This window comes from Papaver somniferum, chromosome 5 (genome assembly GCF_003573695.1).
Source record: "Papaver somniferum cultivar HN1 chromosome 5, ASM357369v1, whole genome shotgun sequence".
Taxonomy (NCBI): domain Eukaryota; kingdom Viridiplantae; phylum Streptophyta; class Magnoliopsida; order Ranunculales; family Papaveraceae; genus Papaver; species Papaver somniferum.
In genome coordinates, this window is record NC_039362.1 from 134,351,716 (window position 1) to 134,375,084 (window position 23,369).

Genomic DNA, 23,369 nt, shown 5'->3' on the forward strand with positions numbered 1-23,369 from the left:
CGAGATGTACAAAAGCATAGTTCTCCAATATTGACAGAATCCTAATGACTTAAGCATAGTATCTACAAAAGCCCATTCTATTATGTCAAAAGATTTCGACATGTCTAATTTAAGAGCCACTAGACCTTGCTTTTTCCTTGACTTTTCATCGAATGCACCAACTCATGTGCCATAACAATATTGTCATTGATGAGTCTTCGTGGAACATATGCTGCTTGTGTAGGAGATATTATCCTATCCATGAGGGGCTTCATTCTTATAACTATTATCTTAGAGATTATCTTGTATATAATGTTGCAAAGACTAATAGGCCTATAGTCATTTGGTGTCGAAGGCTGTCTAGTTTTAGGTATCAGACAAGTGACTGTATGGTTTAAAGAGGGTGGCATTATCTTGCTCTCAAAAAACTGTTGAACTAAGTTGACAACATCTTTTCCTACAGTTGACCATTGTGTTAAAAAGAATCCCGCTTGAAACCCATCCGGCCCTGGAGAATTCCAACTAGGCATAGATTTAAGAGCAGCCAAGATTTCTTCTTCACATGGTATATCCAATAAAGTGTCATTATCAACTTGAGTGATAATCGGGGAGATAATGTCAAAAGAGGAATCATATAGTGTTGGATTTGTAGATTGAGCAATGGAAGAGAAGTGTTTTGTTAGAATTAGCTCCAGCTCATTTTTCGTGTTATACCATTGTCCGTGTTCATCCCTTATCGTCGTAATCCGATTCCTAGACTTTCTTCTATTTGCTAATGTATGTAAGTATGCCGTATTATTATCCGAGTCCTTTGACCATCTATCACCCGATTTTTGGTGCCAAAAATCAGCTTCCACTTTTTTCCCCCAGTAATTCAACCTCTGTATAGTGACGTTTATCTTGCAAGAGATATCATCAGAATATGGGTGTGATTGCAAAGTGGACAGTTGCTCCCTAAGATGCCTTATATGAAATCAATTCGACCAAAATGATCTCTGTTCCATTTTGAGAGTTTGCGCCTTGCAAAACCAAGCTTTTGAGATATATTCCCAGTATTAGCCAAAGAGTTCCAAGCCTCAGCAATGATAGTTGAACAATTTGGATCCTTCAACCGACATTTGTAGAATTTACAAACGTTTCTTGGCTTGACCAATTCTGGCTCACTACACAGAAGAATGGGGCAGTGGTCTGAACCTAAAAAAGGCAAATGTTTAACTCTTGAATCAGAAAAATCCCTTATCCAATTTGAGTTATGCAAAGCTAGATCTAACCTAGCTCTCTTAGGTCATTGACCATTTAAACGGCTAGTCCAGGTATGGTGAGAACCAGTATATCCCAAATCCATTAGTCCTGCGATGTTTATTATGTTACAGATCCAATTATCTATCGAATTAACACTAGTAGAAGCATCTGACTTTGAAAAGTGAAAGTTTAAATCTCCCAAGACCACCCAAGCTTGAAAAACATTTTCTCCGAGTTCCTTAATGAATTCCCATTGCTGTTTTTTGAGATCATAATGTGTGGACCCATAAACACAAGAAAGTAACCATTCTTGTTTTGATAAAATCGAAGTGATAATAAGATGAATCATATTATCCTTGCTGCACACAATATCACAGGGAAACCCATCTTTCCATAATAATATTAAACCCCCAGATAAGCCAATAAAATGGATATTGGGATAATTAAAAATCTGAGTAAAAGATTTCACTTTGTCCAAACCCATTTTGATCTCCATCAAAAAAATGATGTCTGCGTCATGAATTCGGATTACGTCTTTCAAATTATCTCTAGTTGCTTTACCAGCTAAGCCTTTGACGTTCCCATTGTCTTGATCTAAAGTTGTATTTGCATATTATTGCTGCTTGAGCAATTAGCAGGTTCACACCAATTCCCACTAATTTCAATCCTCGCCAATCACTTCATGGGTCACTTGGATTTATGTAACGTTAATTTTTTCTTTTTGCAGGTCTCGAAACGGCACGGCACGGCACGGCACTCTCATTGCCCATACAAACTTTCTAAACAAATATTTCCAATTGAAAATTTATTGAGCAAGGGTTTATTGAGTAAGGGTTGATTTGTTTTAGAACGCGTCTCTCGAAACTAAACCCTAGAGCGGAACTGGTAAGAATCTCTCCCTTCTAGTGTTTATTTGACTATCAGAACTTCCTAACTCTCCGATCTCTGTAAGTTCTTCATTTGTAATTTCATGATTCGTTGAATTGGATTTGTAGGGTTTCGGAATTTGACTACAATGGATGAGATGACTCCATCAGCACCACCACCAACAACAACGACTGCGTTACCAACTTCTTGCTGGAGCAAAATTGTTCAGAAAGAGGCGCCTCCAAAACCAAAACCAGCTAATTACGCAACCAATCGAGTCTTTGAGGGAAGTTGTAAATCAAGTAAAGGAATCTCAGTTGCTGTTGTTGATGCTAATGCCATTATTCAAGGTGGAATTAATCTCAATAATGTTGCCGATAAATTTGTTTCTGTTTCTGAAGTTTTGGAGGAGATAAAAGATCCTGTTTCTCGTCAGAAGCTTGAACTCCTTCCCTTTACTGTAGAGACAATGGAACCATCCGCAGAATCTCTTAATAAAGGTTATTATCTTCCTCAGTTGTTGAATATTAGTTAGTTTTAATTCTAAATGCTATTAATAGTTTATCATTGTTGTTTTGCTTAGAGAACATGATAACATTACGGATATTGCTTACAAATGCATGAATTTTATAATGTATTGTTATTTGGTTTCAAAAGTTATTTGCTCTTGAACATATATGTGTTCTTAGATGCTTTAAGGAACTTATTCATTTAATTTGCATCAGCTGTGAACATTTTCATATGCTCCATATCGAGATTTATTATTAATATTCGGTGAGTTCATTATTGACATTGTGTCGTGTTCAGTTATCAGCTTTGCACGAGCAACTGGTGATTTACAAGTTCTCTCAGATGTTGATCTTAAACTTGTTGCGCTGACTTATATGTTGGAAAGCCAAATCCACGGGACTAACCATCTCCGAGATACTCCTCCTCCAATCCATGTTGTTAATGTGAAAAGGTTGGCTGAAAAGGATATGCCCGGCTGGGGTTCCAATGTACCTAATTTGGATGAGTGGGAAGCTTTAGAACATGCAGTCGATCAAGGGTCCAACTCAGAATCGAGGATCCTTCCTTTGAAAGACTTAAATCTTAATATCTTACCTGTAGATGGTAATGGAGATTCTCAAAATGGTTTAACTGAAGATGTTAGTGAAACTCGTAGTGAGATTCCTTCAGAGGATGTTGGTCGCAGCTTCAGGAAACCAAGGAGATATGCTTCCGTAAAGAAAGAGATAAAGATTGAAGGTAAGATGGTAGCTGACGGAGTTGATGCTTCTCAGGGTCAAGATGACAATTCCAATGACTGGCTTCCTGCTGTATGTCGAAGTACTCATAGAAGATTTCTCAGAAGAAAAGCCAGACGTGAACTGTCCGAGGCATCATCAGAAAATAATGTTCATCTAGATGGAGAGGAAAGCTCTGACGGTGATACTGTTGAGGAAACCCAAGGTCCTAATCAGAAGTTAGATGTGAGCATGGAGAGGTTGGAAGTTTTAAACAATAGTATAGAAGATGAAGAAAAAACTGTTGGGGGGAAAAGTGATGATGGTGGTCTGACTGTAATACTCGAGCAAATGAGATTAGAACCTGGTTTATCAGGTAGGGGTTTGGATGGAACATGCAATGAAGAATATGATCAGTTGGATATTTCAAGTGAGACAAATGACAGTGTTGACGCATCATTTCTGGATGATGGTAGCAGCGAGCAGAGTTGGGCATTACGCTCCTTGTCCGAATCAAGTGTAGCCTGTGTAACGGGTGATTTTGCAATGCAAAATGTTATTCTTCAAATTGGATTGCGTCTTCTGGCACCAGGTGGTATGCAGATTCGTGAACTACACAGGTATGTCTCATTTGTATTCGTCCGTTTGGTCCCCTGATATATCAAACCCCTTCCTGCCTTCCTCTTCGAACGGATTTATCTACCTAAGGACAGAAGAGAAAAAAAAAAGATTGAGATTAATTTATGATGTATGAATGATATCCTATAGTGAAATTGCTGTTATATGATTTGTGCATCATGTTCTTGATTACTGGAGTTCATGTCATATTTGGAAAGGCTTGGTTATCTAATTTGAGATCCTTTTTTGAGCCAGGTGGATATTAAAGTGTCATGCTTGTAACAAAGTGACTACCGAGATCGGGAGGATCTTCTGTCCAAAATGTGGGAATGGTGGCACCTTACGCAAGGTAGCAGCAACTGTTGGTGAAAATGGGGTTGTTTTAGCATCTCGTAAGCCACGTATAACCCTACGTGGCACAAAAGTAAGTATTTATATTGATCTTCCAACACTTTCTTTTAATGAATATGATCATCATTTAACATTTTTTTTTTAATTTAAACTACAATTGTTTAAGATCTCTCTTGCCTGCTAGAACTCTTTGGTGACTGTTGCCATTTGATGTTATACACTCAAATAACCAACCCTTGTAATCAATTACTAGTTATATGGATATAACACAATGGGTACCCAGTTTCGCTGCACACCGCTGAAAGATTCTTTCAGGATAGTTCCTGAGGTTTGTCAAGCTTAGAGGGCAGAGATTTAGAGGGCAGAGATTTATCTGTTCGACCTAGAAACCTTTAAGATCAGGCATTCTGTTAATTATAATTGAAATCCCCTACTCTGATATGTCTTGCAGTAGGGTCCACTATATATGTTAGTTCTGCAAAATGTCTGCTAAACTGACCATAGATATATGTTTTTGTTAGGATTTTTGTTAGCTTTGACGAATCTTTTAAGTGTTTTTAGTACTTATGATAATTGGTTAACAATAACATTTATTTTCCTTATTTCAACTGCTAGAATATTTGTCAGTATTTGTTTTGTTTCACTATACTTCACTCCGTTGATAAACATTTTTCTATGAACAGTTTTCACTTCCATTACCTCAAGGGGGAAGAGATGCCATTACCAAGAACCTCATATTACGTGAAGATCAACTACCACATAAAGTCTTATACCCCAAAACTAAAAAGAAATCAAATACGCTGGTATGTTTTTTCTTTTGTCGAGAATTTGGTTTTTATGCATGGCATCTCCAGTGGTAGAAATAACAATTGTATTTTGCCATTTAACAATTTATCCTTTTCTATCACAGGGAGATGATATTTTCATTTCAGATGATATCTTCCGCAACAGCTCCGACAAAAGAGCTCCTCTACAGCCACCAGTTAGAAAAGCTTTAGCAGTGTTTAGTGGAAAAAGGAATCCTAATGACAATCATTACTCTCGTGCCAAGCACTAAGAAGTTTGTTTTGTAAGAATGTGGTAGCTTACAGTTTTGAACGAAAGTTTGGTAGTTCAACATTATTTATGCTAGCATAGTTGTTGTTTTGAAAGAAGAATTTTTGAGGAACTCATTTTTGTTCTCTCGAAATTCAGTTTTGTTCTCTTGATGTTTGAACCAGGACTCCTCAGTGTTAATGGGCTGTGAATTGTGATGGCCTCCGGCATAGTTTGATGGTAGTACGGGCATCTGTTTGTGCAGTAGTAGGGGATCGTAACTAAGCATAAGTTTTTTTATAGGTCTGTCCCGTGTTTTTCTAGCATGGCGGTTCGGCTTCTGTTTCTTTGTTTAGCGACAGTAGTGTATTTCGGAAACCAGGGAAAAAAATATAAAAGCATGGTTTTACACACTTGGATCTAAACGCAACCAGTTGAGGACTGATTTTGTTGCCCCAAGTCCCAACCAGCAGAAAAGAGTTACATTAGCTAAAGCAAAAAGCCTGGTCCCTTTTATTGCTGGATTCTCTATTACTTGTAGGTGTGGTCATGAGTTTTGCTAGACCAGTGGCTGTGCAGCAGTGCGGAAGAGTACAAAAGCCATATGTGTCCATATTGGGATGAAAAGAAACTAGCATTACTTGCTGCTGTGTAGATACTGGGACTATCAAATAATAGGATAGATGGAACTACAGTACATCCTGGGATTAACATGGTATATCAAAAGTCTTTTGGGAAATTTTTCTGGGTATGCTCTAAATTTCTAGTTTCCCTGTAAATTTGTTTTCTAGTTCCCCTGTAAACTTGATAAGTCTGCAAGTGTATTGATTATTGGTTTGGTTTCTAAAATCTAAGCAGAAAATCAAAACTAGTCTAGGGAAGAACTTGCGAAATTTGTTTGGGTTTAAATTTTCTCACCTAAATTTGCAAATTACGTAGACCTGCTGCATTTGCATTTTCTTTTCTTCTTTCCAAGCAATCAAGCATCTAGTTCAGGATTCAGACCCGCCTGCAAATTTTGGCGCCTGCAGTGGAATAGATTACATAAGTAACAAGCCAAACGGAAAGTCTTTTTTGCAACATTTGTGGAAAATATTTGGCCAGTTGTGAACTCGCTGGATAGGAACGTTGACACCAAACTCGCTCTAGTGTCATGGAAGTCGATCAGCTTTATTGCTCCAGATAATTTTTAGTTCTTTTATTGGACATCCAGGTTAGTATTGTTTTAGTCTTCTAAAAATGTTTGTGTTCGGTATTTCATTTTAGTGTTGGTGTAACAGTTATCTCTCCCTGGTTAGCTTATCCCTGAATGCAATTGCAAGCCTCTACATGCATTTCTCTTCTCAAGTCCTCTCTCTTTCATCAACATAGCAACAACTTCCGATTTAGACCTTGAGCGTATAGTAAAAATTCCTGCATCACTATGTCTAGTTCGATCAACATTTTCGCTAACAACTCCACATCTACATGGAGCTCATTCCAATTTAACAAACAACCATAAGATATCAATCAGAAAAACCGAGATAATCAATAATAGTGCTAAATGGTTGTGAACTAGAGTCTAGAGTCGCAATAGGCCAGCTGTGACACAAAAAAACCCAGGGCCGTGTTAAAAGACAACTCCTTTCTTAAGCAGCTGTCTCATGACCTGTCGAGCCATCCTTTAAAAACAATATGACAGAAACCTCGTCACAGTAGCCATGGTTTGTCTTACTGACTCTGTTAGCAAAAGCCAGTGGCCTGGTTGGCTCCGACTAATTAAGAGATGGCACACAGGCCTTTGCAAATTTTGTAGACCTACTGCAATCTGCAAGTGAAACATTTACACTTTCTTTTCGTCTTTCCGAACACCTAGCTTAGGATTTAGGTTTGCCTGCAAGTTTTTGCATTTGCAGTGGGATACACAACATAAACGGATGAACAAAGCATAAGACATAGAATGGCAATCAACAGTGTTTCTTTAAGGCTTAAACCCATAATCAAATTTTCTTTATTATTAAGTTAATAACCATAATCTTGTTTTCTTCAATATACATCAAAATAAGACACCCCAAAACCCTTTAAAAAATTACACTAGTTTCCTACAAGGCTTCAACAGCCATTCATTAACTAGTAGTTAAGATTTTACTTATATACTAGTAGTATCTACTACTGCAATCCTATGAACTAGATTCCTTGAGTATCTTCAACCGTTTCACCGATTGGATGAAAGTCCTGCAATATAAACAAACAAAGCACTAATATTAAGCCATAGTTCATGGAAATGACATACGTTGACGGAAAACATAAGGCACATAATATAACATTCATCAAGAACTTACTTCCAAGGTACATCTCCAACAAGAAGCCAATCTCCTTCACCATCTTGATAAGTAAGTGTGTATGGTTGTCTTTCTACTTCATCTAGTCCCTGAAGTCCATTATTCTCATCTGCTTCCACAAAAATTAAAAAATATGAGTCAACGTCAAAGTCAAAACATTGACCAAATTTTTTTAATCTCAATATCAAATGTGAAAAATGACGCCAAACAATTTTTTGTTCAGAGAATTAAAAACAATTTCAGAACGTGATTTTAAGTTAGCTATATAACCAGATTTACCAGTCCGAAATCATTTTCAGAAATTTCATTTCTTTTGATGAATCATTTTTGCTTTTTGAAAGTTATACAGGTAATTAAAAAGTGTGTATTTACTTACATTTGCCGAACATATTGATTAAAGTGGTGGTAAGTGTTTGATAAGATTGATGAAGACGAAGATTGATTTTTCTTCCGATGCCCATTCCATCCATGGTCACTTTCACGTACATCGAGTTTGTGGCACCATCACCGTTTGCAGCATCCACATGATCATTATTATCTAAAGTACCGTCTGCTATTTCCTGGTGGTGCTGAAATTGAGGAGGATGCTGATTTTGATAATGATGATGAAATTTCCTCCTCCATGACTTCACTGGTGGCCACCCCACAATACTATTCACCTCTTCTTCAACCCTATAAAAATTGTAGCTGTTAATTTTTTACAACCAAATTAATCAACCAAAAAAAATTAAGGAATGAATTTAAAAACAAACTTACTGAGTATTAGAGGGAAGATGATTAACATGAGTATTTTCTTCTTCTTGATCATCATCTTCATTGGGTTGATCATTCCATGAAACTAACGGCAGTGTAGTTCTTCTTTTAACTGGGTTCACCGAGGAAGAAGAAGTAGTACAATCAACATGATTCTCATGATGATCAAAAGCTCTATCAAAACTACGTTTATTTTTGGTAACATTAATCCCCATTTCCAAACAAGTATCAGAACTAGTGATAATACTGTGACGATCAGAAGATGAATTATCCATGATTTGATTATTCAAATCAAACCCTTTGCTGAATCTTGTTGTTGTTGTTGGCCAAGACAGAGAAAGACCCAACTGTAACTCCATATTGTCAAAATTCAATAACGTAGAAAGAAAGTGGAATTTGATTAGATTGAAGAAGTGGAAAGCTATATAAGTATATATACAGAGGAAATAAGGATTATGAAGGAGTGGAAAGTGAGAGTGAGGGACATAGAGACAATGAGAGAGCGGTGTGTGCGGTCCCGGTGGTGGACAGTGGAGGTGTTAAAATGTCTGTTCCACTGTTCCTTTATAGCCCGACCTAATGGAGCAGTACTTTGTCCTAAAGGAACTAATTGATCACTTTCGAAACCGACAATGTCCCTATCATTTCTCAAACTAGTTCTTTGAAATTAACACCATTTCTCTCTCTTTTTCTCTCACTCACCGGCTTTTCTTTATGTTGGTTTAATATTTGATGTTGTATGGTTCCATCAAGAATGATGAAATACTCTCGAAGGCAAGTGTCACTGGCAATTTATTTATTTTTATTTTATTTTTCCGGAAAAGAGGCGAGCCTCGACAATTCATTAATACGGCTGATTCGAAATCGGAACTGTTACAGGAGTTGTTACCGATCAAACAGATTAATAAAATATCGTACATTAATATTCCAACATCTTCCGGACTACACAAATTCTGATCGTAGGATTTTATCTTTACTACTAATTCTACCATTCAATAATCCTAAGAACAGGGTAACTACAAGATTGGGTTAAATGACCTTAACTGTCTTGTTTGAAACAAAAACAATCTGCACACACCTGCAAATTGCAGAAGTGTAGGGATCGTCAAATGATCCAACCATTTCTCAGGATTTTTCAACAACTTGTGATTAACTAAACTAACTAAGTTAAAGTAGTGGAGATTTCATGGATCAGTTTGAATCAGTAATAAAAGATCTGAATCAACCTCTGAATCGGCGTCTTTATGTCTGATGTTGTTGGTGTCTTGGTTCTGTTATCTCGGTTTCTGATGAAGCTGCTTTCATTGTTGCGATGATTCTATTTGTTGTCGGAAATATTTTTTTTTTTGCCTGAGATTTTGCTTATGTTATTGATGTTGATGATGATACCACTAGTGATGTGGTTCTGAAAACTTAAACCTATTTCTAACACTTTGCTTCAAAACAAAAACCGAAGAACCCACGACAAAGAATAGGGAACAAACCCAATAAAATCTCACAACAACAATAAAAGATTAACTACAACACCAACTAATTAAAGCAAAAATAAAATGTAGAGGAAGATCGAAAGATCAAACTCCTAAACAACTAGAAACTAATCTGTAGACTTCTAGATCTACAAAAAAGAAGCTAAAAACTTGAAAAAAAGAAGGCTAAACAGAAACTAAAGCAAGTAAGGAAAGAGATGAGAAGATTTATAAGATGATTAGGAGAATATATGCTCAGATCGTCTCTCATGTTTTTGTGGTTTCTATTATCTTAGGAACTGGCATTTTATCATGATACCGCATCTGTTTGGTTTTAAGTCTTCTGACCAATGTAGTCAATTTCAGCTTGTCTCGGTCGGACCGAGGTATTGGTACAATTTTATGTAGGGAGATCCCGGTCCAGACGCAGTTTACTCCACCTTTGATCTTGAGTCTTGAATTCCTATTTCACATTTTACATTATGCGTCTATTTTTCACTACTTGTTCCTCATTATCTCTAATTTGTTTCTCAATAATCGCCCCGCTTCCACCTCCACCAAGTCCACCACCATATTTATCTGTTTTATCTGTGTAATTCGTTAACTGGTCAAATAATTTTTTGTAAGTCGCTTTAATTATTTATTTATATATTTTTACTGTTTTATATGGACTAAAGATGCTTATTTATTGTTATAAAGTTTATGATCTATCATTTTCTTCTAAAGACCTAATTTTTTTTCAGCGATGAGTTGTTAGAAATTTGGTATCCGAGGATGAAAAAAAAAACTGAAAAGAATGTTGTAACACCGACTTCAAGGTCTTGCAATTCTTTTTCAGTAAATATTTAGATCCTTCCCAAATAATTGGCGAACACAGTCGATAAGTGAAATAACATTTTCAGAATATAATGAAACCCTAATAACGTTATTGGTATCGAGGGTTGTACTCCCTTGACGCAACCAAGAACACACAGTTAGTAGATTCTGATGATGCTTAGAGTGAAAAGAAATCAAAGATTTTTTGATGTGTTGAAATGGGAGAAAGCCTTCGCAATTCGTAAAGGGTTTCATGTATATTGGAGATGTCTCTTCATCTCCAACATACGCCTTTAAAAGACATCTATGAACGATGTCTCATGGAAGAAACACTTAATGAGAAGAGACGTGTTTGTAGAATTTTCTTGTAAACCAAATTAGGTTTTCAAATTGCAAACCAAAAACTTTTGGGGGGCAAACCCTCTTTCGTAGAGGAAAATATTTACGAATATATCGAACATGAGGACAAATATTTTCCTAATGTTATGTTGGTGTAGGAATGCCGAACTTTTTGATAGTCTGTAAAAAATTTTTATTGGTTAATGAAATTGGAAAAACAAAATAATAAAAAAAACAACAATATCGGTCAAGACAAATTAGTTTTGACCAAGTCATATTGATTCTGACTGAGATTACCAGCGAAATTTCATATCCATTAGATTTTGATATTTGTTTTGTTTCAAGAGCAATATTCAGAATCTAGGCGAGATCTCGTCCGGGATGACTGAAACCGACTACACTGGTTCTGACTTTAATAAGATTCAGCATATGGCTTGACGCAATATTAGATATTTCCAACCGTTTACTTTTTAACTTTACTAATGTCTGGCTTCTCTGACGGAGTAATTTGAGTTGGGTACAATTTTATAACTAATTCATTAGACGTGCATCGGACTGGATTAAAAAGTTTTCTTTAGCCTAAGTACACAACTAGCCTAATTGGGTTTTGTGGTATCCGTTTCTCATTGTGCTACGTAGTGGGAATAATTACTTGAAGAGTAATTCTGGGCAGACCGCCCAGAAAACCACATGAAAACTGCCATGTGAGTGGAAGGGTGGGACCCATCCAAAAGAGTTAGTAGGAGGCCATTAAAGGGCAAGCTGAGACCGCCAGCTGAGTCTAAGCGGTTTTCACGTGGTTTTTTGGGGCGATCAGTGTAGAATTTTTGTTAGTTGAAATAATGCTCAAAGCCACAAAGTACTCTACAAATCAACAACTGAGGCTAAGCTCATAATGAAGTGTCTGACCATATGATAATCATACTGCTTATACATGTAGCGTGTAATCTTGGGAAGATTACATCATAGATCACGTAGGTGACAACATTGATTTTTGTTAGCTTTGGTTTCTGTCAAACCGTATTTATTCTTCTTAATTCTGTCGAGAGACTACCGTGAGCAGTAAAAGTTGTCGCCTGATCGTACAGACAAGAGAAAATACTGGTGCCGACATTGACATCAAAGCAATCTCAACTACTCTGTACCGCCAATTCGTGTAGTCTGAAGTCTAGTTTGCCATGTGGCATTTATTGGCTGGTTCGTTTCTCACTAAAAAAATCCAGTCAATATACATTGTTTAGTTCTGTTAGTTCATACACAAAACAATCAAACTGCTAGTCTTAAAAAAACAATAAACTCTTCACTTCCCAAGTCTTATGAACCTCCTTGATAATAAAATAAAGATAAATCTTTGCTTTGGTTTGGTCTAGGTATTTGATAGAGATTAACGGATATAAAAAGTGAACCTTTCGAAAGAAAATATGTTGAGAACGGAGACTTGAGCTGCAGGTCCAGGCCCTAGTTATCAAATCCGCAAGCGGTAAAAATTAGGGAAAAAATTTACCGGGAAAGATACCAAAATCCTATACCTTCCCTGGTAGAATGGCATCCAGTTACCATTGTTGCAACTTTTAAGGTTTTCTTTCAAAGAATATATGCCCCATTTATATGCAAAAAGAAAGTGTTGCCTCTCCCGAATCTTTTTTTTCGAAGTGGAAAGGTTATAGTAAAAGAGAAAGGCTAAGCCAGTTACAAATTAAAAGATGCGTATACATATGCAAGACTAGTTCCCAGTTTTGCAGAATTTGAGTGCTGTCAATAAACCGGAAAGTATCCAGCTCACAGCTCCAAAGGATCACAGTTTGCTCAATGTAAAGAAGCAACTCATAGTTAGACTTATGTCTTCCTCCAAGAACCCTGCTATTTCTCTCCTTCTAAATATTCCAAATAATGGCAAAATGGATAATCTTCCTGACTTCTTTACATCTACCTGACAAAACATTCCATCTCCAGGCTTCAAAAAGCTGCAAAACAGTTGCTGGCAGTGGCCAAGCAATGTGAAAAATCTTGATGAAGTAGTCCCAAATTTCAAAAGTTAGTTTTGCAATGTAAGAAAAGCCTCTCCCGAATCCGAAACCTCCTTTCGGACAAGGTCATTTCTTTCATGGTAAATCCAGGCTGCTGATTCCATTTTTCTTAAAATAAACCAAAGCAGGTCCCATTCATGGGAACCCAGTATCCTCCTTCATGTAAAAAGAAATAAGAATGTTGTATATGGTACTGTGTTTTTCGTAGGTACATAGGAAAGACACTGATAGCCGTATACAACAAAGAAACATGCATGCCCTAAAAAAAATGAAACATGCATGATATGCTTAGTTGTTTACTTTGATTTAAAGTATTTAGTTTATTTTAGTGTCCCTTAAGTTAAAAGAAGAAAAACATAATCAATCACAGACAGTTTATGTGTTTCTATGCTTTTTAAAAAATTTAAGGTATTAAAGAAAACGTGTGCATGCTGTTTGTAGGACATTCTTTGTCGACTCTCCTCTTCCCCTTATCTACAATACCATGGAAATTATAATACGTATACTTACTAGTTTATACTATTTGCATGCCCTCTTCTCTTAATGAATCAAAAAGTTTTTGTTCATGATCTTGATTGCGCGTCACAATGATCTCGATATTCTTGAAGATGATATTCACGTGAAGATAGCATGGGCATAAGATGATATGCCACGCCAACGGGGAACCCGCACGAGTGGGTCTTAAAACTGGTAGCGACGTCTATTGACTATATACGAGCCAGCAACAGTTCCATTTCAATAGGGTTTGGACCAGTAGGTATAGCCAGAATTATTGTGTTCATTGGACGTGATCATCATCATCACTCCATCGCAACTATAATTTTCCTTCTGGGCTTCCTTTTCTTTGTGTTTTCCAAAGTTCTCAATGATACTTATCAAAAAACAAGATACGATCGGCAACATAGATCGTGCGTAAGTCTTGATTGTTGTCCTTGTTCAAACTAAATCAAAGAGAAAAATGAAAATGACGAGTGGTTTTCAAGAAAAAGAAAATGTCTCAAACGAAGTGATTAAATTATTTATATATATTTTACAAAAAAAGGTTTATCTGTAATCATCATTCACTCTAGCATATATTTGAAAGAGTACGGTTATCTTATATACTCATATAGAGATTAAGCGTACTTGAAGAAATAATAAGAGGGTGTTTTCCATTTGGATATTCTGTTGGAGGTACAATTACTTCTTGAAATCATCAAGGAACTATTTTCTTAGACTAACTTAACTTCTGTTATTTTTGTTTATAAAATTGAAAAATAATTTTTTAGACAGTATCCAGGTAAGTCGAAAATATCCGTCTCATAATATATCTAAGATTGAAACTTGAAAGCCTTGCCGACGTTGAAAGAGAACACCGTGGAAAAGAGATGGAAACCCAATAAGATTAGTTTATTGGCAATGTAGGCCTTTTCAAACACACTAGACATACAAAGAACTCACTTTTCCCATTACTTAGTTGTTAATCTTTGAATTAAATTAGTTCAAAGAAAGAAAAAGGAAAGTCGATAAAGAAAAGTATGTAAAGAAATTAAAGATCCATCGTTCATCGAAAAACCCTATACCACCCCCGGTTGTCTGGACATATATAGGCCGTTACGGTAGTGCTGGTTGTTATCTTCAATTTGGGACCATTTTTGGGATATATATATAGGCCATTACTGGTGGTAGAATGCCATAGGCATAGGTTTAGGTTTTGACATATATTTATTCCTTCATGATCTAAAAAGTTTGAAGTGATGTCCCTTTTGAACTTAAAAGCTTGCACCTATACAACTTGCAAACCATCCCCCCATTAGCTAGAAATTGGTCCATAGTTGTGTCTAAAGCTTACAAAAAAACAATTCACTAGCTATCTAGGATTATTGATTATGTTGTTTTCTTCATTCCTTTGAATGGATAAGCAGCTTTCAACGTCCTTTTTTCCTTGCATGCCCATCTTTAGGATATATAGAATTTCTTGTCCAAATTCGAAAATATCAACTTTCGATCATTTACATCTAAATTTTTTACGTGCGGAGTTAGGTATGGGCAGATAGCTCTATTTAACTACATTTTTACAAAAATAAAAAAGCAGCAAATATTTGACCTTTATAATTTCTTTACATACTGGTATTTCTTTTTTGTTACCTTTTACTACCTTTAATCCTGTCTATGTTTTTTTTTCTTTCTTTTGTGACATCTATTAACATTCGAGCAACCTTCTACCCTATCTACATACACTGATATTTCTTTTTTAGTGGTATCTTTTACTTTTTAATCCTATCGACATACAAAAGCATTTTTTTTTGTTTCTTTTTTATCTTTAATCGTGGCACCGTCGTCAGTGTAAAAATAAATCTTGAAAATCTAGATCCAAACAAACATATGACTAGCCGCTGAGTATACAATGTTGACTATAATCAAGAGATTAAAATCTGTGATCAAAATCCATCTACATCACAAGTCTTATAACCAGTATAAGAAAATGCAACATTTGTCCAAAAGAGAAAGCATGCTGGACCAATATTGGGAATGTGAAGGCATGCAAGCAATTCAGTGTATGCTTCTCTAGCTAGGATCCCTTCGTATACATGCACTTACCAAGTGCATGTCTAAAGTATTGATTGGAGACTAAAAGCGACAGCCACCTAAAACCGCTTTAAACTGAACCCTAAATCTTGTTGGAATTCAAGCATTTTCTCCAGGGCATAATGTCTGCAACAAACAGTCACTCAAAAACTTGTAGGTGACTCTTAGAAGGAATTAAATGGGCAGTGCATCGTCAGTGCATGTAGTACTGTAAAGGGGTAGTGTACCCTAACCCATGTGTCCTTTAGGGTCCAACCCATGTGACAACATGGTCCATGGCAAGTACGGTACCACACCTTCATGGAAGGTCATGTAAATTATAAAGGAGACGTTTATTACTGTCACTCATATTTATGTCTTATGTTGGACTGTCTTTTGTGGAACATTGATATCTTCGTGGGTACAAGCTTTGTCTGCTCCCTGTGAAATTCCTTCATGCTCGTTTACCGTTTACTTCAACGCGTTATAATAATTTTTAAACTTGTTTGGGTTTCGATTTGGACAAGATGAAAGCATAATGATGAGGTTAGGGATTTTCATTTTCTATTGATCTTGTGATCCGATTTTGATTATTCTAGTGTCTGACTTGGTGATCCAATTTATGTCTTATGGTTCCGGAACCAAGCTGGAAATTTTCATATTTACAAAGATCTTTTTCCAATATATTTCCAGTTATTCCTTCAATGTTGAGACATTTCCATATACGTCTTTAGCATTGTCCTTGATAAGCATTTGTTAAGAGACAGTGTTGTCATTCTAGAGTAGAATATATCGCATATCTCTACATATCTATATGCCTTTACTCAGAGTATAAAATATATCTCTAAGTATATACTGTATTAGTTTCCTTGCCTGTGACATATTATGTATTATTCTTTTTTCCTTTCTAAGCTATTATGTATAAAGAGGAGCTGTGCTCCATTGTAATCTACACACGATCACCATAGGAACTCCCCTAGCAGAACCCAAAGACGTGCAGAAATCGACAAGAGAAAGTGAGAAAAAAGTGTGCTAGATGATTTGAATAGGTGGGCTTCAGAAGTTAATGAGCTCAAGTAAAAGACGTCATAATGGACTTGGGAAATGCGAAAAATATTAGGGTTTCTTATAGAATCATCATTTTGGGCATACTGAAATCTTATTAGGCATACAAAACAATAATCCTAACTTGGATGACCTTATAAGGGGTATCCTATGGGTAGTTCAATTACCTTTATACCCTTAATACAAAAATCAAAAGTCAGTTTTCTAAAATATCAAAATCAGTTTCCCTTAACATCTCTTCTTCTTCCTCCTCTAGCTGAACTCTTCCCCTCCCGCGAAAAAAAAAATTCATCACCGTGATTTATTGTCGATTCGTAAAAATTTGATCGTCGATTAAACTCAACTACATAATGACTCGTACAAAGAAAAGCAGGGACTAGGCAAACCAAATCGTCTTCTAATCCATCAATTGAAGAAGAAGAACCAATTGAAGATGAAGGTGTAGAAACTGAAAATCAACCACCAATTGAACCAACTGCATCTCCAACTCCGGAAATGAGGATAAGAAAGTAAGTTTTACAAACCCAATCTCCTATTTGTTGTTTTTCACCGATTAAATGACAGTTACGGTGTTGGGTTCGGCTCAAAATTGAGCTGCATTTTTAGCCGAACTGTTCTTCACAAAAGCTTCATGTAAGTGTATATGAACAGTTCGGCATGAAATTTCATGAAATTTCAAGCCGAACCTAGTCACAGATAGAGATGCATAGGGGTCGGCGTATTCGATAATCATAATATGTGCCGAACCTAGCACATTTACGAGGTTCGACTATTACGATATTCACATTATGTGCCGAACCAATACAAAATTCTTACCCCAACAATTATCACATTTACGAGGTTCGGCTTATATAATACTTATGTAAATAGCCGAACCATGTACTACCAAAAGGTTCGCCGCTTACGATTTTCTCAATATAAGCCGAACCTCACGTAATTTTTCGTCCAGATCACACGGGATTAGGTTCGGCTCATTATGACATTTTTAAACAAGCCGAACTAATTGGTTCGGCTCATAATAATAACACTTTCAGCTTGCCGAACTGTTCATTAGTTGTCAATATCCAGGTGGGTTCGGCTGATATATTAAGCCGAACATATTCCAGACTCGCCGAACCTTAGTGAAAAAACACAAACTTTTTATGATTTTAAGCTACAAAAGTGAGATTAAACATAAGATAGAAGTGTACCCTCCTCATCTAGTGAATCAAATACAAGTTTTTTTCTCATTTTCCCCTTCTCCTTCTCAAAAAAAATCTAACTTTTTTTTTCTTACTCAAAAATTTTCATCTACACAAATTTGTAACTAAATAATCTTAAAACTAATCAGTAATCACTAATCAGAATTATTTTAACTAACCATTAGTATTAACACTAATCCTAAAAGGGCATATTTGCCATTAAAAAGAATTTGGTTAAGGGGGTTTCTAATTTTGTTATTTCACATCATTTTTTTGTCTTTATTAGGTATGCCTAATAAGATTCATGTATGCCCAAAATCATGATTCTTCTTATAACCTACGTATATTTATAGCCTGGTTAAGATTTGTTTACTAAGAAAAGAGAGCGGCTTTAAGGTTATTTCTTCATTCTTTATTCGTTAAGGATTCACTAGTTTGTAACATATATTGATTTTGATACCGTCCAAGTTATTTCATATATTGGTTTTGCCAATCAAGTATCAATCAATTATATGCATTCCTCAACGCTCCCCTAGTTTTCTTTGTATGTTAGCATGATTAGAAACATGGACACGGTTTCCTGATCGATGAGGGGCGGATCAGTTTTTTTCTAGAATTAAAGTGTTGATGTACATTTTACGCCTTTTGTAGACGGATGCAGATTGCCACTGAACTATGCCGAGATGAACTGCTGGTTGCAAGTAAGTTACAATGCCATTAAGTTACGTATTTGGATGCAGGGATTGTTGTGCCATTAACATGTAAGTATTTTTCGATCTCATTTGTTTTTTCCCCTGATCCTGGTTTTGTTATTGTACTTGAGGTGTTAAGATTACACAGTAAATGATACTTGTAATGTTGGGTTACCAAAATTCTCAGTGATTATTTGGTTATTTTGATTTTGGGTAGGTTTTGCTCACTCCATTGGTTAATAAATCATAACCTGATCTCTGGGCTTGGATATACTTGCCGATTTATTTTCAATGCCTTTTCTTTTGTGAAATTTCAAATTTGTATTCAGACCTTACCACTTGATGCATCTAGGTTAAATGAGTTCTTTAAAATTTTCTTTGTTTCTTGCTAAGGGTAACTGAAGTCACCAACATAAAACTTGAAACATGCTTGGAAATTTTTTGAACATAGCCTGCCTAGTGTACAAAGCAGTTATTCGTTATGACAATTGAAAAATACTCAGGAGCTTATATCTGACTGTTATGATTATTTTGATTTTGTGATTTTGGTATAAACTTAATACAGAATCGTGCATAACATGAAAGTCACATAACCTGAGAACAAACAAATGGTTTTCGCTCGTTGTTCCTACCTGGAGTTGAAGTTGATGTCTAACTACCCTTCTACTTACTCGTAAATTGGTGCTATATTGCCTATCAATGTAGATTGTCAGTGTTTTTGTGCTATTGTGGTGTTTTTTTAATGGTTGATCAACTTCCACACACAAGTATTTTTTTTATTTTATTTTTTTCCTTAGCTTCTTATTGTCATTTATGTGCGCATTCTAACATATATAAGTTCTATCGCCTGCTTTGTCATTTCTTAGAAACACTAAGAAATGAACTTGAAAATTACAAACTTAAAAGTTTATAAGGATAGTCAAATTATTACATATTAAGATTTGCGTTAATGGATAATGGCGTGGACATATTGAAGTTGTAGGGTCTTCAATCTTGCAAACTTCGTTATGTCCACTACATTCTCCATTAACACTTTGTTTGTAAAAATTTGACAATATCCGTTCCTAATTTTTAGGGTCTTCCAAGTGTTCCTAAATCGGTTAAATCCGCTAATTTTTAGAGTTTTAGTATTTCTTTTCTTAAACATTTCTGTGGCCCAGTTTTTTGGATCAATTATAGGGGATCTTTTTGTGGGGAGTTTTGATCAATTCAGGTATGATTATCTTGTTTTAATTGAGTGTACACCTCTTTCGTCCTTTTTCATTTTCTTGCTAATCCAGACTTCAATTAACATGCCAGTACAGATTCCTGCCAATGGCCTGACTTGTATGATTATCTTGTTTTTGCGTTTTTGGTATATACTTTATAAATGAAATCGCCATAACATGAAAAACCACATAACTTGAGAACAAACACATGTCTAACTACCCTTCCACTTGCTCGTAAATTGGTACTGTATTTCCTAACAATGTAGAATAGTTGAGGATTGTTAGTTGTTTTGTCAGTGTTGTTTTTGCTATTGTTGCGTTTTGGTTGTATGGTTGATTAACTTCCACACACAGTTTTTGATGAGGTGTTCTTACCTTAAGGAGACGAAAGAAAAGTTCTTTGGCATCTGCGGAATTATAGGTCAAGTTTTGTTTGAACAAAAATGCCTATTCACAATAAATTTTTTTTAAAGGTTATATTGTCAGGGAAACAATCAGCTAGAAATACAAATTTAATATAACAGTAATGCCGAACCCCCGGTAGGTCCAATCGTATTATCAATGCTGTGGGAAGTAGATGAATAGGTCCAATCGTATTATCAATGCTGTGGGAAGTAGATGAAATTGGTTGCAATATTTAAGCATTAAAGCTTGGCTTGCAAACCTACTACTCAGTTAGAGCATCTCCCAACATAGGATGAAAATAATTTTTTCAATAACACATAGAATTTTAGACCCCCATTTAGTATAAAAGTATCTCCAATAATAGGATCCTACAAACTAGGAGGGATCAAATACTAAATATGAAGGTGTTAAAGAAAGTCTTAACTACATCTTCGGAATGACCCTTAACTAATTTCATGTCATCAATTTTATTTATTTTTAATATGAAATCAAACTAAATATTATTTTTTTAATATTTATCTAAATCTAAAATACATTGTATAACCTTAACTAACGGAGAAGAGTTTTAGTATAAAGGGTCTTACTAACATCCAGGGATATAATCTAAATAAATGGGGTCTAACAATGACATCCACATAGGATTTTTTTTGACCTACTGTTGGAGATGCTCTTAGAGAAATTGTAAATGGCTTGGGTTCCTCACTTGGGAGGATCTTTGGTGCTGAGCCTGCAAGTATTGCCTCCTTTGCCTCCTTAAACTGAGGTCAGGAGCAGTTTTCTGGGCAACTAGGCAAAATGCCCCAAAATGGGGGGTCACCTTCTCAAAATGCCCCGAACGCATGTGTACTCTCACGTGGGAAACATTTACATTTATATCCTTTTGAACTGGATTAAACCAATGTTTGCCACGTGGTAGTTTGATCCAACGGGTATCCTTCACGTTACGCGCACATTACTCGCACGTGTTACATCGATGGAGTCGAGTATTTGTTGAACACCACCCTCAGCTTATCTTCAACTACCTTAGAATGGAAGCTCACCAATAACTTGCAAAATCACTGTGTAAAGTCAAATAAGAAATAAAACGGATGAGTTCTTTTTTGGCAAAAACAGTCAAACATGTCTTTCCGCAGTGCAATTATGTTGATCTAGTATGGAAAATGTAAATACAAAGAAGAGGCTTACATTAACTGAGATCCAGTGTAACCTGTATGAATCTCAAGAATTTTGTCCCAGAGGGGGTTTTGTTCAGGGTGCACCGTGCTGCATGCAGAGGCGGCCAACATCGATGGACGGAACATTACCACCGCGTACTGCATCAAACCCCATTATGCCAAGAAAAAAGCCATGTTCTCCATCTGAATTTCAAGAAAATTAAGAATCAGAAACGAAGATACAAAAAACTTCCAACAATAAAAAACAGTAACAGAATGAGCAGTACCCATTCTGAAAGAAAATAACAGCCAGCAATATTTAGCAGCTAATTTATGGTCAAACGTCATATGCATTCAAATCCAATCCTTAATGTCATCTCTCTCCATAATCCACTCTACAACATTTGAAAAAAATATTCAGAACACTTTAAGGCGCATGCCTCTAGAATCATTGTACTAGCTACTCACTCCAGAGTTGCAAATTTGTGTCTTACGAGTGATTTCAGTGGCTTATCAATGTCTCAAAGACGAAAAACAGGACCACATGTTGTATATACGAATGGACCGATCAACTAAGAAAAAATAAGCTAACCAAAAAAAAGTAGACGAAAACATAAGAATAAGTGGAAAAAGAGCTCTCATTCATGAATAAGTATTAGTGGAAAAAGAATGGCACCCTCTAACTTAACCTTTATAGTATTAGTCAGAGTCTAACCCTAAGCATACTTGGACAGTCTAACCCTAAGCCTAAGCATACTTCCAAAGACATGCAAAGAGATATAACAATATGCAATAATCAATCATAAACAGAATTAAACCCTTCTTCACATTTCAATGATCAATTTATGTTTCACAATTATCATTTACTTTCACATTTAAATTATCAATAAAGAATTTATGTTTTACATTTTAATGATCTGACAGTTTCATACCCTAGTTCATACAACATTTTAGTACTTGACGCTTGACGGCAAAACAAGAATCAAATTTCTAGAAACTGATTGACTCAAACCTCATAAAAATCATGAATTGTACAATCAAAATGACAACATTAGTAGTGTAAAAAGATACACTTGCATTAAAAATCTCAAATCAAATAAACAAGCACACAGACAAGAGAAAAATATGGCAGAAAAGAATTTACCAGCAGAAGCATGATACTTGATTGCAATTACAAATCATATAAACTGATTTCATCCACTAAAAATTGAAAAATCCCCAGATTATAAACCCTAATTGCCTTTCTCTGAAACCCTAACGTGGTTTCTCTAAAACCTAATTTCAATTCGTTAAACGTTCAATTTAAACGACTATTGAAAAACAAAAATCATTCATTCGAAAATCACAAACACTGAAACAAAATCAGGTTTTCAAGAACTTACATGTTCTTCCCTCTATTCAAAACTCAACACCAATATCAATTTCAGAAAAGCCTCATCTTCAGTCATCAGTTCTCGATTTAACTCTCTCATCAGCTACTTCTCTTCTCGATCTAACTATTTCTCTCCGTCTCTCGATCTCTCTCACTCTCTGACTTTCTTTTCTGAGGTCTGAACTTTTTTGTGGCTGAAACTCGGTTAGGGAGAAGATAAGGAGAGGATAAGATTTTCCCCGCACGTGTTATTCACTTGTGTTAGATTTTAACACGTGGCAAAAGTTACATCACTACCGTTCATTCCTGTCGAAGGGTATAATCGGAACTTACATACACCGTTGACCAGTCAACATGCCCCATCTTGACTAATTCACTCTAAACTAACAGATTGGAGCATTTTGATTTATTTTAAAACGTCCGGGGCATTTTAACAAGATGACCACCCATTTTGGGGCATTTTGCCTAGTTTCCCAAAATATAAATCAAGAACAATCTTTGTTAAATCAAATTGAACTCAAAATCATTCCATCGTACCAACCATGTGTGCACCATATACCACATCACCAGGAAGTGATAAAAGCTATGCGACATAATATAACTGATAACGTACTATTAAACTACAAAGGCTCTGATTTTCTAAGCTAGAAAACCTGAGAAAACTCTATACTTTTATGTTTCTGATTGACTCCACTTCATTGCATT

The 23,369-nt window shown here is 35.8% G+C and overlaps 2 protein-coding genes and 1 long non-coding RNA gene across 3 annotated transcripts; 1 reads left to right on the forward strand and 2 right to left on the reverse strand.

Moving 5' to 3' along the window:
* The first annotated feature begins 2,034 nt into the window (after window positions 1-2,034).
* Window positions 2,035-5,620, forward strand: LOC113282797 (RNA-binding protein NOB1-like). The gene is made up of 6 exons (XM_026531896.1): window positions 2,035-2,106; window positions 2,217-2,588; window positions 2,896-3,934; window positions 4,188-4,356; window positions 4,967-5,086; window positions 5,194-5,620. Exons 2-6 carry the CDS (start codon window positions 2,237-2,239, stop codon window positions 5,338-5,340), a joined length of 1,827 nt encoding a protein of 608 aa, XP_026387681.1. The 5' UTR covers window positions 2,035-2,106; window positions 2,217-2,236; the 3' UTR covers window positions 5,341-5,620.
* A 1,662-nt stretch (window positions 5,621-7,282) lies between these two features.
* LOC113277835 (auxin-responsive protein IAA29-like) lies at window positions 7,283-8,907 on the reverse strand. Its single transcript, XM_026526818.1, has 4 exons — window positions 8,396-8,907; window positions 8,016-8,311; window positions 7,640-7,748; window positions 7,283-7,532 (listed from the first exon to the last, which is right to left on the reverse strand). Exons 1-4 carry the CDS (start codon window positions 8,749-8,751, stop codon window positions 7,478-7,480), a joined length of 816 nt encoding a protein of 271 aa, XP_026382603.1. The 5' UTR covers window positions 8,752-8,907; the 3' UTR covers window positions 7,283-7,477.
* An 11,400-nt stretch (window positions 8,908-20,307) lies between these two features.
* Window positions 20,308-22,847, reverse strand: LOC113282798. Its single transcript, XR_003327166.1, has 3 exons — window positions 22,675-22,847; window positions 21,324-21,496; window positions 20,308-21,196 (listed from the first exon to the last, which is right to left on the reverse strand). It is a non-coding gene; the product is annotated as an uncharacterized LOC113282798 (long non-coding RNA).
* Window positions 22,848-23,369: the final 522 nt, after the last annotated feature.